Source organism: Peromyscus maniculatus, chromosome 9, assembly GCF_049852395.1.
Source record: "Peromyscus maniculatus bairdii isolate BWxNUB_F1_BW_parent chromosome 9, HU_Pman_BW_mat_3.1, whole genome shotgun sequence".
Classification (NCBI taxonomy): domain Eukaryota; kingdom Metazoa; phylum Chordata; class Mammalia; order Rodentia; family Cricetidae; genus Peromyscus; species Peromyscus maniculatus.
Window position 1 is genome coordinate 8,631,806 of NC_134860.1, and position 23,395 is coordinate 8,655,200.

The 23,395-nt window shown below is 39.1% G+C and overlaps 1 protein-coding gene and 1 non-coding gene across 3 annotated transcripts; both read right to left on the reverse strand.

Moving 5' to 3' along the window:
- Nucleotides 1-71: 71 nt before the first annotated feature.
- On the reverse strand, nt 72-23,338 carry Timm23b (translocase of inner mitochondrial membrane 23 homolog B). 2 transcript variants are annotated; one of them, XM_006976730.4, is made up of 7 exons: nt 23,204-23,338; nt 19,969-20,027; nt 15,349-15,442; nt 15,084-15,168; nt 12,980-13,038; nt 10,669-10,779; nt 72-584 (listed from the first exon to the last, which is right to left on the reverse strand). In XM_006976730.4, the coding sequence occupies exons 1-7, from the start codon at nt 23,307-23,309 to the stop codon at nt 469-471; spliced, it is 630 nt and encodes a 209-aa protein (XP_006976792.1). In that variant the 5' UTR covers nt 23,310-23,338; the 3' UTR covers nt 72-468. The 2 variants fall into 2 exon arrangements, with proteins under 2 accessions (XP_006976792.1, XP_042140220.1); XM_042284286.2 differs by lacking the exon at nt 23,204-23,338 and adding an exon at nt 22,647-22,788.
- LOC121832454 (small nucleolar RNA SNORA74) lies at nt 13,532-13,728 on the reverse strand. Its single transcript, XR_006076114.1, has one exon. It is a non-coding gene; the product is annotated as a small nucleolar RNA SNORA74 (small nucleolar RNA).
- Nucleotides 23,339-23,395: the final 57 nt, after the last annotated feature.

Below are 23,395 nucleotides of genomic sequence, written 5' to 3' on the forward strand. Positions count from 1 at the left end.
TGATAAGCCATCTCCCTCCCCACCCAGATGTTATTCAATAGAGATACTATTTTTTATGCTGGGATTATGACTTTGGTTCTATTTTCACCCTTTATTTGGAATACAGGGCAACAGTAGTTTTAGATTTTTAAATGATAAACATGGTGATAAAAGTGTTGAAAATAAGTCTGGCCTGAATTTGGAGAGTAAGTGGTTTTCCAGTTTGGGGGTAGGAGAGAAAACAGGTGCAAGATCATCTCCAAAGGAGAAGAGAACACATACTCAGTGAGCCACCAAGGGGTTTGGCTTCCACTCACTAAGGGCAAGCAGTGCAGTCCAGGCTAACCATCCATGATCTTTGTCACAGCAAATCAGAGTCTCCAATTGTTCAAAGTAATTGTCGTACAAGTGAGAAAGCAACTCCAGACTGACTTAGTAATCAATCTGGATGACTATGAAATGTCCCCCAGTCCAGAGGTGGCAAAATCTTCAGAGTGACTGTTGGAGCAAGGAACCTTTCATGTGTTCCCAGTTGTTATACAGTGCATAGAGACTGGTGAGGGTCAGTCCTGCCAGGCCACCACGTGCTATTCCTCGAAGACCACCTGGGAAAGAAGGAAAACAAACAGCCTTACATATTTCAGTCGTAGCATCAAAGGGTAGAAAAGTGTAATAAATAAAAGTGGGATAAAAGTGCAGTAAAATAGAAAGATCATGGAGAAACTCCTCTTAAATACTCTACCCCAAGCAGGAGGAAGTTTTAAACCACTATTAAACTCAGGAGATAATTTCCCAAATCTGAAATTTGTATTTCAGAATAGATAACTTGTTTGAACTTTTCATGACTTGTACCTAAGATCCTCAAGACTGATGTGCTTTCCCCAACCCGTAACCATAGCAATTCAAACAGATGAGTCATTCCATGCCCCTCGGAAGAGTCTGCGTTGTCACTAGAAGCGCCAATGGATTGAAGGCTGTAAGCAAGGTGAACATCCTATGTGGCAACAGCACTGTCAGCATTTGGACTCTGGACAGGTCCTTCAAATATTTGAGGACTCAAGAAGCAGTAGTGATAAAAATAATCAAGCTTTGAGTCCGTACTGATGGAACACAGGCACGCACCCCCTCCCCTGCATACTTTGCACTGATGTGTCAATCTCACATAACCAAGCACTGAGCATAACAGACTAGTTAAGAAAGAATTCAAGATTAGACTTTGAGCTATTTGTACTTGTCAATTAGTCTTGTGGAAAAAATTTTCAGTAAGTATTTAATCTAACATGCAGAAATAAAGCTTCAGTTGTTTGAAATGAACCCTCAAATGTACTAAGAGGAAGTGACAGTTTCTTAAGATAGGAAATGACCTAATAGTTCATGATTATAATAGCTTTCTAACTTTTACATAGTAAAGAGAAGAAACTCCACGAGAATGGGGTTTTCCAAAGAAACCTAAAGGGACCAAGGCATGGTTTTGCAGCTCCACAAATAACCAGATACCACAAGTTTCAGGGAGCTTACAAGTGAGGGAGGGGCTCAGGAGGCTTAGTGGGTAAAGGCACCTGCTACCAAGCCTGACACTTACATTTGGTTTTCAGAGCCTACATGGTGGAAGAAGAAAACTGACCCCTGCAAACTGTTCTCTGACCTCCACTTGTGCCTTGGTACCAAAAAAGTAAAAAAAATAAAAGAGCTCAATGACAGTCAACTCTATAATTTCAGTGACATTTAGTTCTGTTAGCACAGCAGAACTAACCCATCTGCATCAGAGCCTACCAGATGGCTTCAGGTGATAAAGGGCTACTCCCCTCCAGTCTCTGGTCTGAAGACTAGTGATAGCTGACTACTTAGGTTCTTCAGCTTCCACTGTGAAATGCCTTAATTGTCTCTCTTAAAGAAAAAGGGCAAACATCTCAAGAGGCTGTCAAATGTGTGGGAGGGATCAAAAACAAGGCAAAACCCCACAAAAATAAAAGCAAATGGGGGGGGGGGGCTTGAAAATGGCTTATTAAGAGCACCGACTACTCTTCCAGAGGACCCACATGGTGATGGCTCACAACCTTCTCAGGCACCAGGCACACACATGATTCAATGCCCACATGCAGGCACAAGACCCACACACAAAAATAGTAAAAATCTTGTAAACAGGAGGCATTTCTAGTTCCTATTCTGCCATCTTGCTGTATTCAGACTGTAACACTGAAGTTGAACTTACAACTATTCAGTGTGGTTTAGAAACTATAAAATTTGGAAAATAGTCAACTTAATCCAATTAGTTTAATATGGATCAATGTGCCTCTGACTAGTAAATCAAGAAAGAGCTGTAGAACTCCGCATTGACTTTTATTAGAACAAAATCATACAATAGAAATAATAAACAGAAAAATAAAGGTATCTACAAGATAAAACTCACTTATTAGATCTAGACTTGGGTGTAATAAAGGTTCTCCCAAGTAGGCAACCAAAATACAATCCTTCAAATGCTGCTTGCAATCAAGATAAAATAAAAGAAAGGCCAAGGTGCTCTTGCCACAGTTAGAGAAATGACAGAGGGCTGGTAATGGAAAGTAACTCCTTCATCCAAACATTTAATTTTGTACAAACTGCCTCATAACCACTGATTTAGCGCTGTCAGCCAGCCATTGGTCTGGAAAAACCTGCTGCAAATCATTTCTGTCAATTGGCCTTGTGCTCTAAGAACATGGTTTCTGTCTGGCCTTTGTGGAAGAAATTCCACATTACTTCTCAAATTTAAAATAACAATCTTTCCTGGGAATGTTCTCTAGCTTATGTATTAGGGATTATAAAATTTCAATGGGACCTATAAGGTTTTAAGATGTTTGGATACCAGTGCACATTAAGTGTTTCTTAAAAATAACTGATTCCCCAGAAAGCATTCATTTTCTAACAAAAAACAAAACTTAGTTCAAACCAATAACATTCATTCTTTAAAGACAGGGAAGAAAACTAAGACAGTAAACACAAGGCAGCATGTATGAACCATACCCCCAATCCTAGCTTGACCCAAGTCTCTTAACACACCAGCCAAGTTCTATTTCTTTTTTCATTTTTGAGACATTGGGGAACTCATTATGTAGAGCAGAGATCTGCCAGGCTATGGCTCCTGCATGCTGGGGTTAAGGCCGTACACCACCACCCACAGCTCCCCAAGTTATAATTTTTAACTCTAAATTTTGGGTTTTACCAACTGGCTGCTAAAAAAACAGAGCAATAAAAAACTAAGACCTCCTGATTTAGACTTTCTTAAAACTGAGCAACTGGCCCGGCAGTGGTGGAGCACGCCTTTAATCCCAGCACTTGGGAGGCAGATGCAGGTAGATCTCTGTGAGTTCAAGGCCAGCGTGGTCTACAAATCAAGTTCCAGGACAGCCAGGGCTACACAGAGAAACTGTCTCGAAACGCCCCCCCCCCCCCAAAAAAAACCTGAGCAACTGCCTAGCTAAGAATAGGAAGTTGGTCAGCTACTTGCTAACAACAAAGTAAATAAGGCCAATGTTCAATCGCCATGAAGTAGTAAAACAAACATGAGATTTGGGTTTCATTTTTTGCTTCCTATCTTCTGCTCACTTCACAACTCTGAAAAGACAAGTATTACACTTTCTAACCCTGGGAAAACAAAGGTCAGAACACTTACATGCCTAGTTTTTGGGATAGAGAATTGGTTAACAGCAGAGGTAATTCATTAAAATGTCAATTTAGAACAGAGAACAGGACCTCTTTCTTTAAAGAGACAGCAAATATTTTAGGCTCTGAAGGTCAAAGGCCATTATATAGGTACTTTCACAGCCATTTAAAATGTAATTATTTTTAAAAAGGTAAAACAGTTTTAGCACTATGGTTCCTGCTTTAGAGGAACAAAATTAATTTACATATTTTTGGCTTTTGGAGGTTTTGTTTAAAATATTTATTTTAAAAATTGGTAAAGAAGGCTGGTGGTGTAGTTCAGCTGGCAGAGTGCTTGCCTAGCATCATCATCAATGAAGCCATGGGTTCCATACTCAGTACCACATACAACTAGTATGGTGGTACATGCCTATAATCCCAGCATTCTAGTAGTTGAAGACTAGCAGTTCAAAGTCATCCTTGGTTACATAGGAAGTTTGGGGTTAGCCTGGTCTACAGGAGATCTTGCTTTCACTTCCCTCCCACCAAAAACTGGTTCAGTGACTAAGGGTGTTGCTCAGTGGAAAAGTCCATGTACAAGCCCTGGGGACACTCTCCAGCAATGAAAAAGTAAATAAAAATTGTAGAGCATGTATTATACAGCTCAATGATAATAAATATCTGCACGGTTATTTTTTTAATATAAAAAGTTTATTTTAAATTTTGTGTGTACACATGCATACCCTCGGCGCATAGTATCCTAGTATGGTATCCATGTAGGTCCCCCCTAGAGCTAGAATTACAGGCAGCTGTGAAATACCCAAGGCAGGGGCTAGGAACTGAACCCAGGTCCTTTCCAACAGTGGTCTTAACTGCTGAGCCATTTCTCTAGCCCCATATTGTGTTACTTTCAACAATAGCCACATCTGGAATTTTCTCACCTTGCAAAACTGAAACTATTAAATAGTAACTCCTCATTCCCTGTCCCTTTACTGTTTTATCTCAATGATTTTGACTATTCTATGTACCTAACTTGAGTAAAGCCACCCAATATTTGTCCTTTTGTGACTGTCTAACCTTAATTAGCGCAATGTTCTTAGTTCGTCCACACTATTGCCTATGTCAGCATTCCCTTGCCTTTTAAAGGCTTAATAATATATGGTTCATTGTGTGTATCCATTTACCCATCAACAGCTACCTGGGTTACTTTTATCTTTTGGGAATTGTGGATAATGTTGTAAACATGGGAATACTAAACAATATTCAAACACAAATGAGGGTAGGTCAGCAAGATGTTTCAGCAGGTAGAGGTGCTTGCTTCCGAGCCTGATGACTAAAAATCGATTCTCAGGAGTGAAATGGTAAAAGGAGAAAGCCAATTTTCTGACCTCCAAGTTCTCAGGTATGTACAGATGTGTAGACACACACAGAGAAAATAAACACACAAATCAAACTCCAAGAGTTAGATCAAAATTGTCTGAGTAAAGAATAACTATCAAATTCTGCTAGGACATATAAAAGGAATATTCACTGAGCGATGTTCTGCAATAAATAGGTACCTACTGTAACTCCTTTTATTAAGATATATCACAATGTTTAATTAAAAAATATATTTACTTATGTGTATGCAGGTATGCATGTGCCATGGCTTGTGTGAAAGTCAGAGGAGCAACTGGTAGGAGTTGGTTCTCTCCTTCACTATGTATGTCCTGGAGATTCAATTTAGGTAACTGGGTTTAGCAGCAAATGCCTTTGCCCACTGAGCCATGTTGTAGCCCTGCCCCATGGTTAAAGTGGTTAACTATCATATCCAGATTCAATAGATAAATTCACTATTAATGCATTTCTGTTTTAGTAACAACATATGTTCTATATTTATGCCTCTGAAAGGTACCTGTGTTCATATGATTGCTTTATTGTACATTAAACATTATTTTGGGTTCTAGTAGTTCATCCATTTCAAATAGCAAGTCATACTTTACTCCACAGACATAAGATAAAGCTTCAAAAGAATTATAGAATTCCACATTTTCCTGAGATGAGAAGAGCAGTTTTCCATATTGAAAATGGACTGTACTTGGAATTTCATTTTTTATACACATACAGATACATAAACAGAGCTCCCAGGAGGCCTGGAGATATAGCTCAGTTGATAAGAGTAGTTGCCTAGAATGTATGAAGCCTTGAGTTCAATCCCCAGCACCCCATAAATTGGGTATAGTAGTACATGTCTCTAATCCAAGCTTATAACCCCAGCATTACAGCTCCCCAGTGCCTGGGATTTCCAGTGCTGGGACCACATGCACGAACCACCAATACTATGCTTTAAATAATTAAAAACAGGAGCCCTCATACAAAACGCATATGCATGATGCAAAGAGCTCCAAGTGAGTAGGAGGTGCTTCTAGCCCAAAAGGGAAGGGTGTGGAAGCTCCAAGTCACCCACATATAGTCCTCATCTCTCAAACAATGCTATTTCCTGTTTGCTGGTAACCTTGAACCTAAAAATGTACCAAATTTGCTTTAAGACAAAAAAATTCCATGTCAAGTGACAAGGATTGCCAATTGTGAAACTGAGCAATTGCAATTGGGGAACGGTTGACATTATCTGCTGACCGAAATTCCCAACATCAGTTCACACTGAAGTCACTCCAATAAAAGCAAACCAGTACTTAATTTCTGATTTAAAGCAAAACTCTAGAGGATACACAGACCACAGGGTCAAACTTTGTGTGGCAGAATACAAACAGAACTTCAACTTCTAGATTCAAGGATCTTACACTTTTTTTTTTTGTTTTTTTTTTTGAGCTGTCCTAGAACTTGCTCTGTAGACCAGGCTGGCCTCGAACTCACAGAGATCCGCCTGTCTCAGCCCCCTTAGTGCTGGGATTAAAGGTGTACACCACCACCGCCCAGCAGATTTGACAACACTTTCAATATAAACTATTATGGAGCTCCTAGAGCAGAAGGAAAAACTCAAGCTGAGCATTGAGACCTGGGAGGCAGAAGCTAGAGGACCAGGAGTTCAAGTCTATCTTTAGACAGAGCCAGTTGGGGACCAGCCTTGGCTACATGAGACCTTGTTTCAAAAAAGATGGGAGGTGGGGGATTTCATGATTTTAATCCAGTCTAATTCTTATGCTATTTTTTCCAAAAGGATGGGAGTTAGATTACACTTAACACGAGAATCCATTTAATAATGATCACATTCTACCATAAAAACAGCTACAGTTTTGCCATCAACAAGCACGTATCTTAGAATGAGCTTGTAACATATATTTGGGAAATAAGGCCCAAGAAGCCAACAGACAGTAGTCTGCTTTCTCTCCTAATGCCTTCTGTTAGTCTTAGCTTTCCACAGAAATGTCAGTTTATAAAAGTAAAGTTAGTGAAAGGATATTCAAAGTCAGTATGCCAAATTTCAAAAGTATCAGGGTTACCACTAGTTAAATGGTTTTCTTTACCAATGTCAAAACTAAATGTCAGACCTACAGAAGAATTCAACTGCACATTCCAAAGGATCTATTGATGACCTTTTTCTACTACTGCTATTTTAAAGTATCAAATTAAAAAGACGTTTTTCTTTTTTTTTTCTGAAGCACTGGAAATTGAACCTTGAGTTTCATGAATGATAGGTAAGCATTCTACCCATGAGTGATAGCCTGATCCTATCTTTACTTTTTGAAAGAGTCTCAATAAAGAAATTGTCCAGGTTGACCTTGAACTTGTAATACTCCCATCTCAGTATCCTGAGATAGATGGTAGTTGAACAGAAATGGATTATAGTTGGTATCACAAGCCCAGCTTAAAATGAAATAAAATGTCACATAGCACATGTAATAGGTAAAAGGCTAATTGTCAAAATGTTGAAAATGTTTCAATAATTTAATTGAAGGCACACCCAATAGGAAAGGAAAAAGGGCTTCAGGGAAATTACAATGGCAATAAATAACAGAAGTCGCCCAACCACCAACCAGTGAAAAACAAAGTGAAACACAAGACACTATTTTTGGTTTACGTTGTTCCATCACTTAGGAAGGGGCTGGGGGTATTCCCCATAAGTCTGAAGCCAGCCTGGTTCACAGAGCGAGACACTGTCTCAAAACTAAACCAAACTAATAACAACAACAAACACTATCTTTCACCAACTGGCATTTATTTCAAAACAGTGGTAGAGCTGGAGACATAGCTCAGTGATTAAAAACACTTGTAGTTCTTCCAGAGGACTAAGTTAGATTCCCAGCACCTACATCAGGCAGCCACAATAACCACCTGTAACTCCAGCTTTAGGGGTTTCAACAATTAGGGTGTTCTCCATGTGCACATGCTCACATGCAGGCACTAACACAATTACACATAACTAAAAATAATAAAAATAAAGCTTAAAAGTAGGGTAGATGATACTTCAAACTGATAAAGGCACATAAAATCGTCAAAGATTACTTTGACAATAGTTACTACCACTTTTAATATGCAGATTTTTTTTTTTGTTTAAGTAATCTGGCATTCAGCAATTTATCCTGCAGCACAGAACTTTTATGTGCTGCCGTGTTTAAGGGAGGTCTCAAGAAAGCCATATATAAACAAAGACAGATAGATAAGAATTAGTAAAAATCATTATTTGGAAAGAGCATGCTAAGAAAAGGGAACAATAAAAATAAAGGCCCTTAAATGAGAGGTAAAAGTCAGTGTGGTGATATTGTGTCCACCAATATACAGTGCACCCTAATAAACTTATCTGGGGTCAGAGAACAGAATAGCCACTAGATAGACATAGAGGCCAGAAAATGGTGGCACACACATCTTTAATCCTATCACTTGGGAGGCAGAGATCCATCTGGATCTTTGTGAATTCAAGGCCACACTGGAAACTGCCAGACATGGTGACATATACCTTTAATCTCAGGAAGTGATGGCAGGAAGCAGAAAGGTATATAAGGCATGAGGACCAGGAACTAGAGGCTTTAAGCTTTTAGGCTTTTAGCAGTTCAGCTGACATCCATTAGGACAAGGACACAGAGGTTTCCAGTTTGAGGAAATAAAAATCAGCTGAGGAATTGGTAAGATGAGCCTGGCTGTAGCTTGTTCTGTTTCTCTGATATTTCAGCGTTCACCCCAATATCTGGCTCCCATGTCTTTTATTAAATAGACTCTTTAAGATTTGTGTTACAAGTCAGAGGAAAGAATGGTCTACTCTGGAGCCTTCAATGTATCAAGCGATCAAATCAGGTAGAAGAGTGAGCCTCACGGGCCAGTGTAAAGGCTAGGAATTAACTGGACTTTTGATTAAGCCTTATCTTCCAAATGGTATTCCCATTTCACCATAAGCTTGTGTGCTACCCTTCTTGGCAAGCTATAACATCAACTGCTCTGCTCCTACAGGCCTTCCCCGCTCCAAACAAACATTCTCTCTTTCAAGTTGATTCTGTCAGACATTTTGGCCAGCAAAGCAAAATTCAACTAATACAATGTTTTTTTTTTTTTTTTTTTACCATGTTACAAACTAGATTTCTATTTGTTTGCATTTTGACAATGTCTCTTCAAGGCAAGCTTGGTCTCAAATTCCCTACACAGCTAAAAATGACCTTGAACTTTTGATCCCCTACCAATAGAGTGATAGGATTACACATGTGTACTACATCTAGTTTTATGCAGCACCAAAAATCTAACCCAACACAATTTCATGTATGCTAGGCAAGTATTCTGCCAACTAAATTACATTCCCAGCCTAATCCAACTGTTTTTAATATGTACCTTTTCCCCCACATGCCTTCATTAGTTGTAAAGTTTACCGTCTGTCATTTGAGTTGAGGCTAATATCATAAACCTTAACCATCATCAGATGTATTCCTTAACTATTTTGACTTTATTTATTTATTTAGGTTTTTTGAGACAGGGTTTTTCTGTACAGCCCTGGCTATCAGAGATCTGCCTGCCTGTGCCTCCCGAGTGTTGGAATTAAAGGCATGTGCCGCCACCACCCAGCTCTACTTTGACTTTGTGCTTCTACCTTCTAACCACCTCCCACAAATATGACTATACTAATTCTTTCACTGATTATATATTGGGTGTTTTGCTTGCATTGAGTACACACATGACATGCATGCAGTGCCTACAGAGGACAGAAGAGGACATTGGATCTCCCTAAGACTGGCTATGTTACAGATGCCTGTGAGCTATCTTGTGGGAACTGAAACTCAAACCCAGGTCCTTTGGAAGAACAGCCAACTGCCAAGCCATCTCTCCAGTTCAATTCTAGTAATTCTTTATTCAAACATCTCTGATAACTTTTAACCTAAATTTAAACTTTTCACTCTGGCTTCCTCTGTTCCAAATGTAAAACTCTCTTCCAGACTTGTGTCCCACACCTTTCTCATGGTATCATATGACTAACAGATACATCTGAAATTCCCCCAGCTCAACTATTACCCCATCCTTTTTCTAAAATTTCCCTTATTTCTCCATTCAAGAGACAATGTGATTATGGCTTTAAAAAAAAAAAAAAAAAAGGACAATGGACTTTTGAATCAGACTAAGATTTACTTAGCCTACGTCAGCAGGTAAAGACAGCTTATCTTGCCTTAATTTCAGCTTGTTTATGGAAAAAGGTCCTGACTTACAAACAAGACACTTCATCACCTGATACAGGAACAGATACAGAAATGATGGTATTAAGCACACTGTTAAGAGGAGGAGATTTTGAAGTATGACATAACATGGATGGAATGAAGAAATGCTCAGTGAAATAGTATGCCAGTCACAAAAGGACAAATACTGTACCGTCCCGCTTATGTGAGGTAGCAAAGGCAGAGAATATGAGATTGCCATGAGCTGAAGGAGGGACAAATACTGGGCACAGTGTAGCACATGCCTGTAATTCCAGTACTCTGGAAGGTAAGGCAGAATGGTGAATTCAAGACCAGCCTACAATGTGAAACCCCCATGTTAACAACAAAACCCTTAATAACCATAAGGTGGTTGCACTGTAAATAATATAAAATACAGATAATTTCCTCTGAATATTACAGACAAAAAACATATTTCAGTTCTCCACTCAGTACCGCCTACCTGTACATTTATACAACATTCCCGTCATGGTTCCGGCTGCTACTGTGTTGAGGTCATCTTCTGCACCTCGTGTTTTCTCAATGATAACACCAAATGCACTATAGAGCAAAGCTAAAGCAGAAACAGAGATCAGTGGTGAAGTTAGCATGGTAATCATATTAGGTATGCACACCCAAAGACATACCCAGAACCATCTTCCTATTAGCACTGCTTCTAATAGGAAAAATCCAGAAACAAAATGTCCTCCAAGAACATCTGTATCACTGTAATGATCCAGAAAGGGACTTTCCATATCACAGAACACCACCGTCACAGCTAGGAAGATGCCAGGCAATGCTGGCGCATGCCTTTAATCCCAGCACTCCGAGAGGCAGAGGCAGGTGCATCTCTGCGTTTGAGGCCACCTGGACTATGGAGCATGCTCCAGGACATCCAGGGCTACACAAAGAAATCCTATCTCAAAAAACAAAACAAAACAAAACAAAACAAACAAACAAAAAAGAACAAAAAAGCTAGAAAGACCTACACTCACTGGTACATAAAGCAGGCACGCAGGCACATGTATAGTAGTATACAACTGACTGGTTATGTCAAGAAGGGGCTGTGAAGATATAGAATAAATACTATTTCTAGAAAGTATTACTGCAGAATACAAGAAAAATATTTCAGTTTTACTTATGCTACCTATAATAGCTGTTATCTCTGTGAGTTAGAGGCCAGCCTAGTCTACATGCCAAGTTCTAGTCCATCCAGGGCTACATAGGAAAGTCCTGTCATCTTCTTCCCAAATCAACAAAAAACTCGCACACAGGATCAATAAAAGAATTTGAGGTATGACTTTCACATGTTACAAAACCCTGTAGTTTTACAGTATCTTCAGCAAATCCTTTATATGTACTTTACCTATCAGGCACAATACGCATTATACTGCTTTCTTACCATTTCATTATCATGGATACCTGGGTAGTGCAGAGGCAGAGGCAGGTGGATCTCTGAGTTCCAGGCCAGAGTAGTCAACATAGCAAGCTGGCAAAAACTAAAGAGAGACCCTGGCTCAAAAAAACAAAAACAAACCCAGTATACTTGCCTTTCCTTATACTTTCTCAGCCTTACCCTTGGTCTGTTGTGGAACTTCTCTACTTTTATGAAAGCTAGTCTTTCTGTTAAACACATTCAACTGAAAATGATCATGTAATACCACTGTGACCAGTCGCATCACATTATAATGGAAAAACACAGTAGCCAACGGAGTGGCCATCTATTCCACCCTGCCTAGAATTGTAGGATTTTCTTGAATGTAGAATTTTCAGTACTAAAAACAAGAAAGTTGTAATGTAGGCACGGACTGCTGAGTTTCCTAGGTATATAAGCAATTATAAAAGAACAGATGACCATGACTTGTGTGTGTAGGGTAGTGTTTCAGGGTTGTAGACATAAGCAGAACATCAAAGCCGCCATTTGTCAGAATACAAAATGTGAATTTGGCTTTATGGTGTGAAAATGTACTGCTTCCAAATGCCATAGCCAAGGCTAGAATCTTACCAAGTTACAATAGAGGCCTTTTATTTTTCAACAATTTTGTCTACATTTTCTCTTACGCTAAGGCCTATGTGCCACAAGTAGATTATAAATCACCAGCAATCAAAAGAACAAACTATTCATGAACAGTAAGTGATGAAAGCACTGGGTTCTGACTAAGCAGCACTAAATTACTTACCCCTTGCCTGTAACTGAGAATGCTTTCCTTATCTACAAAGACTTAACTGCAGCCCTGCTATTTAGGTCCTGGAAATCTACAGATGAACTGAATACTCAACAGGCTATTAGGAAAACAAAGCAAAAGGTCTGTAGATCTGTCACGTCTCACTGCAGGACTTTGAACCTTTATAGCAGGCATAGCCCTATGTCTTGGACATCATTTAGTTTAAATGGATTTTAAAAGGATTTTACTTGGCATACTATTTAGACAAGTAGGGTAGCACTTACAAGTCTTTTCATAGATGATAGCTACAATATTTACCAGAGTGGATTTAAATGTTGACTGTTTAGCCTATAACCAGAATTTTAGTTGACCAAATTGCTTATGATAACTGCACATCCTTTATTTACAGCAGAGGACTGTTTGCCTAGCATGCATAGAGCCCTGTATTTGTTCCTCAGAGCACACCTGTAATTTCAGAACTTGGAGGGTGGGACCAGGAGGATCAGAATTCCAAGTTTATCCTCAAGTATATAACAAGTTTGAGGCCAGACTCGGCCTCATGAGACCTTGTCTCAAACAAAAGATTCATCAAACGAGATGTATACTTACCCAGGGAGCCTAGAGTATTAGCCCAAAGTGCCCCTTGCCTAGTCACCATATTCAAAATCCTACCAAGGAAGAATGAGAAAAAAAATGTATTTAGGATCATTATTTCTCTAATAATCTTATAAACCATAATAGAAGCTATTTAAAACACCTAGATCCAAGCCTCAATGTTTGTGTAACTTAAAGATATATATTAATATCACCCCAGATTTTAATAAAAAAGGTTGTTACTTTACATAAATAAGGGTTATGATAAAAAAAAATTTCCAAACACTCTGGGCAATGACTAAAGAAAAGTCCTTTAGGTAAAGATAAAAAATTATTTAATACAGATTAAATACACAAAGGCTTTGAATCACAGCCTGAAATGTATTTTACAAACTGATCTACGTAAAACCATGTCACTGTAACTGTGACAAGAGTTTGGTTTTCTTTTGGGAAGAGTCTATTTTCAGAATATCAAGTAGGATCAATGGAAAGGACAGGAGTATATACAATGCAAAGTAGACCTGAGGAGAAAGGAAGAGTTTCATTACTAGACTATATGGAGAAAGTGTTGTCTGCTCCCATACTAGAACTAAGCAGTCAAAATGAATGCTTAGCACACTCTCAAGGAAGCACAGGTTCATCTTACACCAGAGTCACAGCCCACCAGAACAGTGATGCAGCAACCAGGTGAAGACCACCCAGTACTCTCCCAGCAGTGTAACACCATCACAGGAATGTGTCTGGGATGGCTGACTACTACTGGAAAGAACGAAGTATAACCACAAACAGTAAGAACTCAAAGATTCATAGCAACAAAAATGTGTTTACTTTCAAAATGTTTAGAAACCTAGTAATGACTGTGGAGAAATACATTTTCTAATTAATTATGTTACATATTTATTAACACATAAGTCTAGTGCATGGATGTTAAATCTGTAACAAGCTTAAAAATTATTAATTTTCATTATTACTTTGATACATTTCCATTTAATGGGTCTTTACCTAGTTCTCACTTTTATCACCTTTCCACAACTCTGTAAGGCAGGAAGTAGAGAAGTTTACTCAAGATTACAAAATACTAAGTAATTAAACTAGGATTATGAAGCTATACATAATGTGCTTGGCTGCAAATTCTACCTTTTCTCTATTATTAATTGCTGCTTTCTGATAATGGGAAGACAAGAAAGATTACATTGCTATTGTTTTAAAAACTGAAGTATAGTACCTTTTCTAAGAGAATTCCTACTTCTAAATTCATATTTAACAATGGTTGGGGATTTGGTTCAAAACAATACAAGAGAAGAAACTGGGTATGACTGGCCATGGCTGATGCTTGTTGTAGAAGAGTTAGGTTCACAGGTACTTATTACACTATTTTGGCTTCTCATACTACAGAATTTAAATTGTTAATACAGGGAGGGATTCATGCAGTGACAGGAACAGGGAAAACTTGGGCAGGCCTTTAAGGCTTCCCAGGCCTAACTCCAGCATGCCTGCTGCCATCTTCTGGCAGAGCAATACACTTGCAAGTCAGAGCTTCTAGTGCTTGGTAATGGGCAAGGGAAGCTGGCTCATTGGATAACACGAACAGCTCCTTAGGGTTTACCTCAGGCCTTCACATGCACCCACCCCCCACAGACACGGATGCCTACACACATGCACACACACACACAATAATGATCTTCAAGTTCTAGAAATTTTATTTAAGAGTTTCAGAAAAGAAGCATGTCAGCAAGGAGCTAATAAATCTAGCTATGGCTTTCATTCCATCAAGTACTCTACTGCTACAGGCCCCCAATCAATCAAAACTCCCTATTTCAACAATTGAAAAAGCATGCCATACAAGTTTGGAGAACAGAACACATGTAAGCCAAGAAATCAGGTTGGGGTAGTCCAGCTGAATGAAGACACCAACTCAAACCACTCCTCTAAAAAGTGCACAGTAATCTGGTTTCTTATTGTTTGCAAAGACAAAACCAAACGAACCAAATATTTTAAAAGGGGAGGGGGGTAACGTTAATTCTCTAAGCATTTTATTAACACAGGGTGGTAACCATCAAACAACAAAGCTGAGGTTAATATGTAAACATCAGTCCATCAAAAGATTTCATAGACTTACTGTACGTTTCTTGGTTTGGACCAGGCCATGCTCTGGGTTTCCTTCAATCCTAACCTCAGACCGTTCACTGCCCCAAATGCAGCCCCTGGTGGTGAATCATAACAATTCAGCCAAAAGAAAAAAAGAAAAAGCTTTGTTTCTGGTTTCTTTTATAGAATAAAAGGTGTGATATAAGTTTTAAGTTAAAAACAATATTCTAGTTATTTTTCATATTAAGCACCAATAACTACTTAGATATAAGGACATAAAAAAATATACTACCCACCTGTCATGCAACATCCTCCAATGGTAAAGAAAGCTAGCTCAAATCTGCCTCGGGTTTTGTTAGCTCCAGTTGGCAAAATGAACTCATCGGTATCCTAAAGGGTAAGAAGGAAAACCAAGGTGAGTGCTCCCTGAATAGCTGTTAACTTTCTTCCTACCTTTTTCTTTCAGTTTATGAGACAGGGTTTCATTATGTAACCTAGGCTGACCTGGAACTTAGAATTATCCGGCTTTAGCCTCCTAAGTGCTTGGATTACAGGTTCTTCAACTTTTCAAAGTAATTTTAAAATAAGTAAACAATCAAATTAATGCAAACGCATCTATCATATTCAAGCAAAAATAAAACTGTCTGCACTAATAACTATTCTTGGTTATCAACTGACTTCATCTAGAATTAACTAAAACTCAAGCAGCTAGGTATACCTGTGAGGGATTTTTTTTTTTTCCCTTAATTAAATCATTTGAAGTGGGAAGAGTCACTTTTAATCTGGATCTTTAAGAGGGGGAAGATCCACCTTTAATCTGGCCACACCTTCTGGTGGCAGCCTATGTAAAGGACATGGAAGAAGGAAGCTTGCTCTTTGCCTGCTTGCTCTCACTTGCAAGTCAAGTCTATTCCTTCACTGGCATTAGAGCCTACTTCTTTGGGATTCTGGTGTATACTGAAGACTAGCTGAGACATCAGCCTTGTGGACTGAACAACTATTGGACTCTTGGACCTTCCGTTGGCAGACAGCCATCGGCAGATTAGCTATACCACAGCCTGCAAGCCATTCTAATAAATTCCTTTATATATGTATATAGATTTAGCCTACAAATTGTTACTCTAGAAGTGACAAATGACATGAGCATAACACACTGAACTCTTTGGAGAGACTCTCATTCAGAACTTTCAATTACTCCATCTATTCTTTCATAGTATAACTTGGACAAAGTTGTATACAATCTACTTTAATGATAAACTTTAAACAACAGTGCAAGTATTTAGAAACAATGGCCCTAAAGAAAGGAATACTGAAAGCTGAGTCATACTGGTTGACTAACAGTCTGGAAGCAAGATCATACAACTAAAAATTACCCTCTTAATAACTTCTCTTTTTCGAAGGCAGGGCCTCAAATAGTTATAAACTTGCTATGTATGTGAGGATGACCTTGAACTCTTGATTGTCCTACCTCTACTTCTAAAGTGTACAGATTGATTATAGGTATGCACCAACTTGTAGGACCCTTCTGTTTGTTTTCAGTTCTGAAGAATGCAAGGCTTTGCAAGCACTCCAGCCCTTCCAATTAATAACTCCAAACTGCACAGGGGATATATACTTCTTTGATTACCTGTAAACAACTTAGAACTTCTTTCTGGGAAATGCATACACAAATTTATTATGTACACAAATTCAGCATGTATCTTCACCCCAAAACCTTAGTTGGGAGATGCTACTCCAATAATAGCAAAAATGTGCACTTTTAAAGAGCTACTATACTTTCTGCCTTAGATTTATTTATTGTATGAGTATTTTGTCTGCATGTATGTATATGAAGCACATCATGTCTGGTGCTCAAGGACAACAGAAGACAGCACTGGACCCCTGGAACTGGAGTTAGGAACAGTTGTGAGACACCATGTGGGTGCTGGGGAATGGAACCAGAGTCCTCTGCAATAGTAGTTAGTGCTGAGCCACCTCTTCAGTTCCTAAACAAATCACTTTTTTAAATAAAACCCCAACAGTCTCATGGAAGCAAATGGTGAAACCAATACACTTTTATGAAGGACACTTTCATTTCTGCCAAGCTTCTTGTGGTGATTTCAATGAAAAGGGACCCCATAAGCTCATATATTTGTAAGCTTAGTCTCTAATTGAACTGACTGGAAGGATTAGGAGGTGTGACCTTATTGGAGGAGGTGTTTAGCTGGGGTGGCTGTGAGGTTTCAAAAAGTTCACACCAGGCCCAATGATACTCTGTGCCTGCTGCCTGTGGATCAGGATGTGAAACTCTCAGCTACTGCTTGTCTGCTTCCTGCCACGATAATGGACTAACCCTCTGAAACTGTATGAAAGTCCCCAATTCAATGCTTTCTTTTATAAGAGTTGCTTTGGTCATGGGTGTCTCTCAAAGCAATAAAACAATAACTAAGACACTTCCCATGTAAAAGGCTAATGGATAGAGCACAGTGTACAATGTGCCACTTTTAACATGAAGAGACCACTAACAACTAACAAGTAGCACTTCTCTCCTAGCCCCGTGGCAAACACTGAATTTTGGTAAATCCATATCTGATTAGGAAAATGGCTTTGGGCTTCTCATTTCTGGCTTATATATACATCCTCTTAGCAAAAAATTGTATAAATATGTGCATGTACTGACAGCACAGAAAAATGGTCTGACAGACAATAAAAAATTCTATTTGATAGTTTTATCAGAGATGCTTCCAACTAATGACCTAATTATAAATTACTCTCAACCTCTTCTTTTTAGAAATGTCTACTTGACCAGAAAAGGTAAATAATTACCCTTCAATTCAGAAACATACAACTAATTAAAAACTGGAAATAAAAAAGACAAGCAAGAGCACCAGCCTACTTTCAGCAGTATCAACCATAGTAAACACTACAAGTGTACAGCAATTCACATACACACAAGGTTGACAAATATGCTGAAACACTGCACACAGGGGGATATTCTGAGATAGATGTTCTTAAGTTTGTACTGCTGATACTCTAGGACATAGTGGTACTAAAACACTATTAAGCACTAGTATTGCGACCACAGAAGAAAAATGAAATTGGGAAAAGGTATTGTACCTAAAAGCTATGAGGCCAAGATTATGTGAAATCTTTTTAATTCAAGCTGACGACACTATGAATATTGAAAATAATTTGATTTTATTTTACATCAGTTGATCATCTGGACTTCAGGAAGATCTGTTACGTAACGTAAATTAAAAAAAAACTCAATGTGGATATAAGAATGACAATAAAAAATATCTGCCAGATATTCTAGGCCCGTAGGCTGAAGATGGATGCCCCAATGTTACAGAGGAACCCTAGGGTGACTCTTTATTTCTGTCATTTCTCTTAGTTTTGGAAATTGCTTTCTCTGCACTTCTTGTTTATTCATGTAATATTTTATTCTTCTTGGGTCTCTGATGGAGACTGAAGACAAGATAGTTATAGTTTTTAAGTTTTCCTTGCTACCAAATTAAAATTAAAAAAACAAGAAATGTAAAGTTTATAAGGTAAGAAACATAAAAGCTTAAGCTGTTTAAAAAGTTCTAACGCCTAAAAAGGTATTTTTAGGATGGTAATACAAGTTATGACAAAAAATGGTTTAGGCATAAAACTCTGGACTAAGATAGGATAGATAATATGGTACTTTCTCCAAATCTGCCAAATACAAATGGGCTGGACATTGTGAATGTAATTTTTTTTTTAAATTTACTTATTTTCATTTTATGTGCATTGGTGTTTTCCCTGCATGTATGTTTGTGTGAGGGTGTCAGATCTTGGAGTTACAGGCAGTTGTGAGCGGCCACGTGGGTGCTGGGAATTGAACCTGGGGCGTCTAGAAGAACAGCATATGCTCTTAACCACTGAGCCATCTCTCCAGCCCATGAATGTAATTCTTACCTGATAACTGTTCTTATTGTATATAGTTTTACTGTGTTAAGAGTTAAAACTTAGGGGCTGGAGAGATGGCTCAGAGGTTAAGAGCACTGACTGTTCTTCCAAAGGTCCTGAGTTCAATTCCCAGCAACCACATGGTGGCTCACAACCATCTGTAGTGAGATCTGGTGCCCTCTTCTGGCCTGCAGGGGTGTGTGCAGACAGAACACTGTATACATAATAAATAAATAAATCTTAAAAATATTTAAATGAAAAAAAAAATTTAAGATTTTTCCTTTTTATTTAGATAAAAAGGGGGAAATGTTGTGAAATAATCTTTTTGTAAACTGCATAGATGTGTCACTTTGGTTGGTTTAATAAAGAGCTGAACGGCCCATAACTAGGCAGGATTTCCAGGCATAGTGGATGATGGGAAAAAGGGTGAAATCATGAAAAGACATGAAGGAAGTATGACGTGTAAGAGATGAGGTAACAGGCCATAGGCCATATGGCAACACATAAATTAATAAAAATTAGTTAATTTAAGTTTTAAGAGCTAGTTAGAAACAAGCCTAAGCTATTGGCTGAGCTTTTATAATTAATAATAAATCTCTGAGTGGTTATTTAGGAGTTGGTTGGTGGAACATGAAGACTCCTCCCTACAAGCTTCATCTATAGAGTAAGTTCCAGGACAGCTAGGGTTACACTGAGAATCCTCGACTCAAAAAACCAAAAAACAAAAACCAAAAAACAACTACAACAAAAAACCCACAAAATCACTAAGATTACTTTTACTGTGATTCTTCTACACAAAACAACTAGATTTAAAACACAAAACAACTATCTTAGAAGAAACACCTCAGGAAGAAGCACAAACCAAATTCAGTTTGTGGAGAGGAAGGGTTTATGGAGACTAGAAGATTAGCCCTCCAAGAGTACCTCCTAGTCCGTAGGCACTAAGCACTTACTCTGTGATAGAGTAAGGCACCACACCAAACCAGTAAAAAGCTTTACCTTACCTGAACAAGATAGCGTGGATCCACATTTAAATATGGAGACAGGGGGTTCATACCAGTTACTAGAGGGAAAACAAAATGTCGTATCAGACAAAATTCCTTAAACTATTTCCGAGAGGATTGATTCAGCTGATTGTTACATGTCTTGAAATTCAATGACTTAGTCTTGAGAAACTAGGACTTGCACTGATGCCCTACACTTTTCATTTACTTATGAGTTTGTGTGTCTAGTGTGCATGTGAAGGTCCCACTGGAGTCCCTTCCTTCTACCAGTCTGGTTCTAGGGTTCTAACTCAGGCAACCTCTTGTATAATTATCAGAGGAACCAGCCTCAATATTATACATCCCAGGGGTTCAGGAGAGAGAACTACTAACGGCGAGGACTATTTTCAGGAAATAGAATCTCAGCACACCGAGCTCTATAGTCCACTTACTTTAATTCCTCTGGCATAACATCCACATATACACAGCTTCAGTTCTGTTCTCGTGCCTAGCTCCTTTCTTGCCTGATTTCTGTTTATCTACTGTTCCCTCTTAAATTCTATTTTAATTCTCTCATCTTTTTTTTTTTTTTTTTTTTTTTTTTGGTTTTTTCGAGACAGGGTTTCTCTGTGTAGCTTTGCGCCTTTCCTGGAGCTCACTTGGTAGCCCAGGCTGGCCTCGAACTCACAGAGATCCGCCTGGCTCTGCCTCCCGAGTGCTGGGATTAAAGGCGTGCGCCACCAACGCCCGGCTTAATTCTCTCATCTTAATTCTGCCTCATCTAGGTCCTTTTTACCTTCTTACCCAGCTAGGGCTTTCCCATCTGACTCTTCCTCATCTTCTATCTAGTTCCTCTAGCACTCTCTTCTAGCCCTTCAATCTAGTTCTTTCCTGTCTCAGTTTGTTCCTTTCAAGTTCTTACCCATCTAGTTCTTCCATTCCATCCCCCCACCTCCCCGTGCCCTGGAAGTCCCGGTATATAAAGGGAGGGTCCGAGCTAAATTGTGTAAAGCTTTTACTTAACATCCACCTCTCCTAGGCGGTGTCTCCATGTGGAATTTACCGTAAGTCAGGAGACTTGCAGGTGGGCTGTTATCATTGTTAGTCCTTGGAAGTTGGGTGCCCACCTGGGTGGTGTTTCCTGTAGTCCTTGAAAGTTGCTAAGGGAGATAATACCTGGAATGTGTATGTCTAGAGAGTGATCAGTCTACACTGTTAGTCCTTTTTAGGGGAAAGTCAATTGGAAAAACTATGACGGCACACATGATTTTCCTAACAGAAGACAGCTGATATATAACAAGCCAAGTAACACCAAAAACTCCTTGGGACAAGCCAAGTAACACCAAAAACTCCTTGGGATTTGGCTTCCTCTGGAGGAATTCCCTGATTCCTCCAGGTACTGACTTTGCAATAACCAGCTGAGTTCTTATGATACATTCCTGCGGCCTGCAGCAGTCACCATGCTTGGAAGAAAGTGCCAATACACACTTAATCTCCCAGACCATGTATAAAAGTAGTTTCTTTAACTAACAAGACAACCAAGCAAATTGCAAAAGATCAATCAGTCTCAGTGAAAATAGTGGTTGAGCTGGGTGTTTTTTTTTTTAATTATTATTAAAGATAAGTATATCAAGGCAGTTCCTTCAGATTATACTACTAACAATTTTGCTAACAGGGTCCCTCTATTAGGGCAAGGAGAAGCGTTGGTTTTACCATAGGGATGAAGCTTAATGGAAAAGAAAATACAAACATTCAGAGGGTTAAACTTTAAATCTATCAACTTTGGGTGAAAATAACCTAGCAAGAAAAAAATTAAATTTCACAGATTTAAATAAAAACTAGTATTTGGGTCCTTCTGTGTCTGAGTTGATTGTTCACAAATGTGTGCACTCACCATGACTCTGTCCTTTAAGTCTAAGTGCTGTTAATTCAGTTTTTCCATTGTTATACCTAGCATCCTATTCTCATACCAAAAGTTTAACTTTGTCTTACCCCTTCAACTCTGCAGAAACTAGGAAATCAGCCCTAATGGCTTCCATCTACACTTAAGGTCAAATCCGAACCCCTGCCCTGGCTTATAAAGCTTGTATTTGCTTACATTTCCTGCCTCTCTACTCTTATAATCTATCACTTTACTCTCCCGAAACTCTACAGACACATGGACGCCAGAGCTGTTCAAGTAATATGTCAAGTCTGTTCTGCCTCTCAAACATGTGTTGCTAAATTCAGGTCACAGCTCAAATGTCAACTACCAAGTTGTTTCCCCTAATCTGTTCTCAAATAGCCTCCTCTTACCACCATCATCTCAGGGTCCTATTTTATTCCTTTCATGACATCTATCACTAGCTGCAATGTTTTTCTGTTATTTGGCTCACCTCAGTAGTATGTATACACCACAAAGGCAATAATTACTTTGTCACATTAAGTATTGCCCTTCTCTCTATGCAAAGAAAAACCTAAGACACACAAAACTGTGTTCTGGACTTAGTTTTGAAAGTAGACATTAGGGTCATCAAAGGGCTTTCTTTACATTCTTAAGGAAAAGTTTTTGAGAAATACTATAAGGATTATCAAGAAGAAACACCAACTTTAACAAAGGCTATTCGCCATCAACTCCCTATTATCTTCAGACCCAAATTCTATATATCCAGCTGAAGATCCATCTATAACCAAACCTTAAGTCTGAAATACATACTTACAGGATTGGGGAGGGCCAATAGGCAGGATATTCATGCCTCTGTATCTTCCCATTTGCTTATTTCTCTTCCAAAATTTGTTTGGGTTCTTTCTTGTTTACAAATTTCTTAAAGTTTAGCTCGCTTCCCATCTCATTCTGGTTTCCCGGATTGTCTCAAAAAGGGGAGGGGGGTGTCACCTAACTGATACTTAAAATTTAGAAATATTTAGAGAACGTTTGAAAAAAAATTAACTATGGGCTTGTTATGTGGAATATGTTTATTTACAGACCTAGAGTCTCCTAATCCAGGGTCAAGCACACAGGAAAGCGTGCGACGAGAAAAAAAAAAAAAAAAAAAAAAAAGGAAGACATATTGTGTTTCCTCCCGAAACTAGGTCAATAAACGAGCGTCCGGTGATTCATGCGACCCTCCCCTCTCCCCAGATTCGTTGTCTTGAAACCCCATCGCTGGCGGCGAATCTCGTGAACGCGAGCAGGGAGAGGGACAAGGAACGCTACAAATTTCTAGTTGTGCCAGGAAGCGGTCCGAAAGGGCAGCACGCTAGGCCCGATACTCACGCGGAACGCCGGCCAAGTCAGCGTGCGAGTAACCGGCTCCGCCCGCTCCGAAGAAGCCGGCCAAGCCGCCGGTGGTTTTGTTGCCACTTCCCCCGCCACCCTCCATGACGTCGCGGCTGCTGCGGTGGGCTTCCCACCACCACCCCCTCAGGCCGGGGTTGTGTGCTCGGCCGTGGTCCCCACAGCAACAGC